Source organism: Monodelphis domestica, chromosome 1 (assembly GCF_027887165.1).
Source record: "Monodelphis domestica isolate mMonDom1 chromosome 1, mMonDom1.pri, whole genome shotgun sequence".
NCBI classification, from domain to species: domain Eukaryota; kingdom Metazoa; phylum Chordata; class Mammalia; order Didelphimorphia; family Didelphidae; genus Monodelphis; species Monodelphis domestica.
Window position 1 is genome coordinate 31,176,790 of NC_077227.1, and position 7,285 is coordinate 31,184,074.

Here is a 7,285-nt window from a genome sequence, read left to right on the forward strand (position 1 = left end):
CAGACACACACACAGACACACACAGACACACAGACATACACACAGAGACACACAGACACACATACACACAGACACACACAGACACACAGGCACATACACACAGAGACACATACACACACAGACACAGACACATACACACATACAGACACACACACAGACACACACACAGACACACACAGACACACAGACACACACACAGACACACAGACATACACACAGAGACACACAGACACACATACACACAGACACACACACAGACACACACAGACACACAGGCACATACACACAGAGACACATACACACACAGACACAGACACATACACACATACAGACACACACACAGACACACACACAGACACACACAGACACACAGACACACACACAGACACACAGACATACACACAGAGACACACAGACACACATACACACAGACACACACACAGACACACACAGACACACAGGCACACACACACAGAGACACAGACACACACAGACACAGACACATACACACACACAGACACACACACAGACACACACAGACACACAGACACACACACAGACACACAGACATACACACAGAGACACACAGACACACATACACACAGACACACACACAGACACACACAGACACACAGGCACACACACACAGAGACACAGACACACACAGACAAGACACATACACACATACAGACACACACACAGACACACACACAGACACACACAGACACACAGACATACACACAGAGACACACAGACACACATACACACAGACACACAGACACACATACACACAGACACATACAGACACATACACACAGACACACACACAGGCACACACAAAGACACAGACACACACACAGACACACACACAGACACATACAGACACACACAGACACACATACACACAGACACATACAGACACATACACACAGACACACACACAGACACACACAGACACACAGACACACACACAGACACACACACACAGACACATACACACACACAGGCACACACACAGACACACACAGACACACACAGACACACACACACACACATGCACTGTTATTTACGCGCCTTCTTTCCCATTATACCAGGGTGCTTCAAGGCTAGGGATTGCTTTTGGCTTGCTTTGTGCTCCCAAGGCTAAGCACCCGCCTGGTATACAGTAAGGGCTTAATAAAGGCTTGGCCACTCAACTTGCCTGGGAGAGGCCGAAGCCTTCGCCTCTGGGGGCCGCTGGACAGACCTGCGGCAGCCCCCTGGTAGAGAACAAGCCTCCCTGGGCTTCGCTCTTTCACAACTGCTCGTGCCCCTGGGGACCACCCAAGAGGCAGATTTGCTGTGCTGTTTCCCCCTGCTTTCGGAGACTGTGGGGGCCACCTGACCAGCGCCTTAAGGAGCCGCCGCATTCTGACTGAACATGGACCCAGCTCAGAGCTCAGGGGGACCCCAGAGGCCATCTAGTCCACACCCCTGATGACACTGAGAAAGCCGGGCTGAGAAAGATGTCGTAGTGTTCAAGCTGGAAGGGGCCCTGGATAGCCTCCTCCCTAACCCTGTCCTATTACAGATGAGGAAACTGAGGTCACAAGAGGGGAAGCGTCTGCCCCAAAGTCACATAGTGAGTAGCAGAGCCGGGTGTAGGATCACAGAGGCAAGATTCGAACCTGGATCTTGGGACCTCAGATGTAAGACTCTCTCCTCCCCCAGACAAAGCCTTCTTGTCAAACTCATGTCAAAAGCAGAAATCTCCCTATTTTAAACCAGGAGGTTGCCTCTAATCCATGGCAGTTGCAAGGTGATCCCCTTCCCACTGACCCCAGGGCAGCAGGTCTGGCTCCTGCATCCCCATCCCTGAGCTCTGCCTCTCTCCTGGGTAATGGGGGGCCCCCTAGGGGTCAGAGCTAAGTGAAATGTGGAACCCACACGAGAGGACTGGATCCCAGAACTGCACATTCTGAATGGACCTCACAGTCCTACCCATCCCTGAACAGAACTCCATCTGCAACATCCTTGAAGAGGATGACTTGTGTGCCCGTGAGCACGTCGTCCCCTCCCTGGGCCTCGGTTTCCCCATCTGTAAAATGAGGCCCCCAGCGCTAGTCCCATGATCCTAAATGGCCACCCAACCTCCTCTTGAATGCTCACAGTCACAGGGAGCTCACTTTTGCTCAGCTCTCATTTTTAGGAAGTTTTTCTTTGCATGAAGCCTAACCCCCTTCTCTACATCGTCATTGCTCTTGGCTCTGGCCTCTGTCTCACCACAACTCCTTTTCCACGTAAGAGCCCGGCAGATGCTCTAAGACAGCTCTCAGTTCTCTGCACCTGCCCCCCAGCCCACCCCCAACCTTCTTTTCTCTAGGCTGAATGTTCCCAGGACCTTCTTGGGGGTAAAACGTCTCCCAGCAACCCCTCTTGTCCATGTCACCCTCTCCTGAGCCCTGTAACCCCCACACTGTAGCAAGTGGCCCCTCGAGCTCTCCAATTGCCTTTTGAAATTCTACATGGGCTTCCCTTCCCTGTTCCATTCCAAGACATATGAGGGCAAAGACTGTCTCCTCTGTGGCCATCTTTCTTTGAGCCCAAGACAGGCCCAAAGTGGGCACTCGGGAAGTGTTCGGGCAAATGGATGCACGTCTTGGCTAACCTGACTGTCTGGGACCGGGTACACTGCGCCAGGGGGGCTGATGGGTAGTTGATAACCACAATCAAAAGGTCAATCAATCCATCAATGAATCCGTTTAGCTTATATCTGTTAGGGACCTTCTTGGTGCCAGACAGGTGACAGGGACAGAGAAAAGGAAAGTCTTTGTCCTCGGGCAGATACCACATACACAAAATTAATATAAGGCATTTATATTCTATGTTATAATTGTGGCAGAGTGGCAGAGGCAGGCAGAGGGCATCAGAGAGGTGGCACATAAACTAAGTGTCGAAAGAAACTAGAAGGGGAAACTGGGTCACTCAGTGCATAAAGAGTAAGGCCTGGAGATGGGAGGACCTGAGTTCAAATTTGACCTCAGATACTTTCTGGCTGTATGACCCTTGGCAAGTCATTTGACTCCCACTGCCTAGCCTTTACCACTCTTCTGCCTTAGAACCAACATATACTATTGATTCTAATATAAAAAGCAAAGAAGGAAAGAGAGAAAGAAAGAAAGAAAGAAAGAAAGAAAGAAAGAAAGAAAGAAAGAAAGAAAGAAAGAAAGAAAGAGAGAGAGAGAGAGAGAGAGAGAAAGAAAGAAAGAAAGAAAGAAAGAAAGAAAGAAAGAAAGAAAGAAAGAGAGAGAGAAAGAGAGAAAGAAAGAAAAGAAAGAAAGAAAGAAAGAAAGAAAGAAAGAAAGAAAGAAAGAAAGAAAGAAAGAAAGAAAGAAAGAAAGAAAGAAAGAGAGAAAGAAAGGAAGAAAGGAAGGAAGGAAGGAAGGAAGGAAGAAGGAAGGAAGAAGGAAGAAGGAAGGAAGGAAGAGAGAGAGAGGGGAAAGGAAGGAAGGATAAAGGAAGGAGGAATGAAGTAAGGAAGAAGTAAGGATTAAGGAAGGAAGGAAGGAAGGAAAGAAGGAAGGAAGGAAGGAAGGAAGGAAGGAAGGAAGGAAGGAAGGAAGGAAGGAAGGAAGGAAGGAAGGAAGGAAGGAAAGAAGGAAGGAAGGAAAGAAGGAAGGAAGGAAGGAAGGAAGGAAAGAAGGAAGGAAGGAAGGAAGGAAGGAAGGAAGGAAGGAAGGAAGGAAGGAAGGAAGGAAGGAAGGAAGGAAGGAAGGAAGGAAGGGAGAAGCTAAAGATTCAAAAAGGTAGAAGTGAGGAGAGAGAGCATTCCTGGGCAAAGGCTGGAGATGGGAGGAACAGCTTAGGGAGCCAATATGGTTGGCCTGTAAGATATGTGCAAAAGAATGACATATAAGACTGGAAAGGTAAGTCGGAACCAGGTTGTTAGAGGCTTTCAGGGTCAGACAGAGGCGTTTATCCTCCATTCTGGAGGCATTAGGGATGCTGTGCTGGGATAGTACTTTAGTCAAGCCAAACCAATCCACGGCTCCTCCCTTCTTACACAAGGAGCTTGACCATGCTGTCCTCCGGCCAGTCCACGATGCACTTGGTGGCCCCCTCGTCCACAGTGACCGTGGAGTAGAAAAACTGAGGGAAGGCTAGTCCAGAGGCCACCAGCCAGATGGCGCCGATGATGACTTTGGTGCTGAGGGTCGAAAGCCGGGGCTGGAAGGGATGGATGATAGCCATGTACCTGCAGAAGGAGGAGGCACCATGGAAAACCACTAGTGAGTTGTAGCCCTTTTCTTTTTCCTTTTTTTTTTTAACCCTTACCTTCTACCTTAGAATCAAATCCCAAGTACTGGTGCTAAGGCAGAAGGGTGGGAAGGGCGAGGCAATGAAGGTTGTAACTCACCCAGGGTTACACAGCTAGGATGTGTCCGAGGCCATATTTGAACCCAAGTCCTCTTGATTCCAGGCCTGGCTCTCCATCCATTGGGCTACCTTAGCTGCCCCCTCTAAGACCTTTGGATCCCAAATCTAGGTCACTTGGTAGAAAAACAGCTGAGAAGAGCTTCCACTGGTCTCTGCCCCCTTCACCTTCTCCCAAGACCCTACATCAACAGTAAGGGCTGAGGATCACAGGTCAATGCACTCAAAACAGGAAGGACTCCTAGAAGACCTTATTTTAACAGATGGGGAAACGGAGGCACAAACAATGGGAGATGTGGCTTGCCCAAGACCTCCTGGAGCTCAGACTTACACAACTAGCTCAGACACACTGATAGCTCAGGGCAGGAGGTTATAAACTAGCTAAAGTCAGGTTAATGTTTGTTCCCTGTCCAGGCATCTTCTGCAGTCCTCAGGAAGGAGCAAAGAATCCTATATTTGGACATGGAAGGGACCAACCCTTTCATTTCACAAATAAGGAAACAGAGGCACCAGGAAGTGAAACAATTTGTCCAAGGCTAATCAATCAATAAATAGACATTTCCTGATCACCTACTATGTGCCGGGGTACCAAGAGAAACAACCCCTTCTTTCTAGAAGTTTACATTCCAAAGGAAAGATGACAGGTCTCATCATCTCAGCTCCTCCTTGCCATGATTCTGTGTTCCCAAAACGTATTTTGGAGATGTCCTTCCCACCCCCAGCCCCCAAAACAAAAACTCAGCACAGACGCCACAAAGGTATGAAACCTATCAGAATCCCAAGAACCTTTCTTTTGTTAAATCCTCATCTTCCATTTTAGAATCAATCCTGTGTATTGCTTCCAAGGCAGAAGAATGGTAAGGGTTAGGCAATGGGGGTTAAGTGACTTGCCCAGGGTCACATAGCTAGGAAGTGTCTGAGACTCATAACTTTATGTATGTTTTCTCATTTGATCCTTATAGCTACCATGTGAGGGAGGTACTGTTATTATCTCCATTTCACAGAGGAGGAAACTGAGGCTGACAGAGGTCAAGGGATTTACTTGCGGTCACACAACTAGTAAATATCTAAACTCAAGTTCTTGAGTTTAACTCCAGCACTATCCATTATCTCACTTAATTGCCTACTTATTATCAGAATCATAATTAGTGGCAGCAGTGGAAGGGTAGAGTTCACTGAAGGAGGGTAAGGAGGAGGTGGAAGAGCAACCCAGGAAATGATGAGATTCTTAAGTTGCTAAAGAAAGAGGTAATATCCAAGGGACAAGGCTGTTGCCTCAGGGGCAAGATAGTCACCTTGTAAATTCCTCACCCTGGGACAAAGCCCTGATGACACCATCCTAGTTATGGCTCTATCAGTCATCATGCTGGGATGACACAAACCACTCACAGGGGCTTCTTGTCCCTCCTATCTTTCATCCCCTCCTGCTCCCCCCCTCCCAACATTGCTTCCCCATTACTTGCCTGTCTACAGCGATAGCCATCATGGAATAAATGCTGACAAACATGGCCATGATGGGGAAGAAATTCTGGGAATGGCAGAAGGCTTGGCCAAAGTACCAAATATTGTGGCTGGCGTAGATAAAATTGAAGATGACATTGAAAGTGGCCATGCACGTGTCGGCCAGTGCCAGGTTAACGATGAAATAATTGGTCACCGTCCTCATCCTCTTATGTGCCAGGATGATCCAGATGACGGTGATGTTGCCTGTGACGGCCACCAGCACCAGGAAGAGGTAAGCCATGGCCCAGAGGGCCAGCTGCCACGCAGGCAGTGAAAATGCTGTGATGCTTGTGGTGTTGCTCTCCAGGGTGGAGGAGGCGTTTTCATCGCTCGTGAGGATACATGCCACCATGACTTCCTGTGGGAGACTGAAGGATGAAAGGATCTGAGATCTTTGGGTTCTCCCCAAATTCCATGTTTTTGGATTTCCTATAGAATGAAAATGTCTTCTGACTACCATAGTAAACCAGGGAAGTGACCATAGAAGCCATCCTGGCCAAAACCCTCTGGGAAGAAACCCAGGGAAGGCATTTGACTTGCCCAAGGTCACACAGGTAGTAATCACCAAAATTAGGACTGAACCCAAGTTATAGGATCATAAAACTAGAGTTGTAAGGGGCTTCATAGACCAGCTAGCCCAGCCTTGTTATATTCAGGTGAGGAAATTGAGGCCCAGAAAAGATATGGAACTTACCCAGGAGTTCTTTCTTGGTGGCTATTTAAGGCCAAGAATGGAAGATTTTCCTCAGCTCCTGTGAAATTCCAGGTCCAAGCCTCTGCTCTGGCAGGAGAAGCCTGAAAAAAACTTCTACTCTGATCCCCAGAATAGCTTGAAGGGCTGGCTGGCTCTTCCCCTCGTTGGGACAGGGGGAGGGACTATGTTTGGGCCATCAGCTATCTTTGCTTCCTTTTAAATTGTCAGGGCTCAGCCCACTGCAAGGCTGGTGAACATCCCTTTGCAACAAATGGGAGGGGGTTGGGTTGTCTCCCAAATTGGGACTCAAGCTCCCTCCTTCCCCCTGCTGGGATTGCTCACTCAACGTTTGTCACTGTGGGAAGCCTTAAGCTAATGTGGTTCAGCAGAAGGAAATCAAATCACTCAGAGGAACAGGAGTCACAGGGAGACATAAGGGTCTTCTAAAAAATGCCAGAAGAAAATTCTTTCAGGTGGGGCATCTTTATTTCCATTCAGAAAAGGGTGGAAAACAATTGCTTACTATCTCTGAGGGGGGAGGGAATGAGACAATGGATTTTATAACTGTGGAAAACATATGTTGAAAATAATTACATGTGTAACTGGGAAAAGAAAATATCTTTACAAAAAGAAAAGGATGGAGAAATCGCCACTTACGGATTAATTTGGGGCAAC

The 7,285-nt window shown here is 48.0% G+C and overlaps 1 protein-coding gene across 1 annotated transcript in view; it reads right to left on the reverse strand.

Annotated features, from left to right (window-relative positions):
• The window catches only part of TACR2 (tachykinin receptor 2), a 12,733-nt gene extending 6,440 nt beyond the window's left edge, over positions 1-6,293 (reverse strand). Inside the window, exons 1-2 of the mRNA XM_056796424.1 lie at positions 5,877-6,293; positions 4,043-4,234 (exon numbers count right to left, since the gene is read on the reverse strand). Coding sequence (XP_056652402.1) covers positions 4,043-4,234; positions 5,877-6,268 — 584 coding nt within the window. The 5' untranslated portion in view covers positions 6,269-6,293. The remainder of the gene's footprint in view (positions 1-4,042; positions 4,235-5,876) is intronic.
• Between the last annotated feature and the right edge of the window lie 992 nt (positions 6,294-7,285).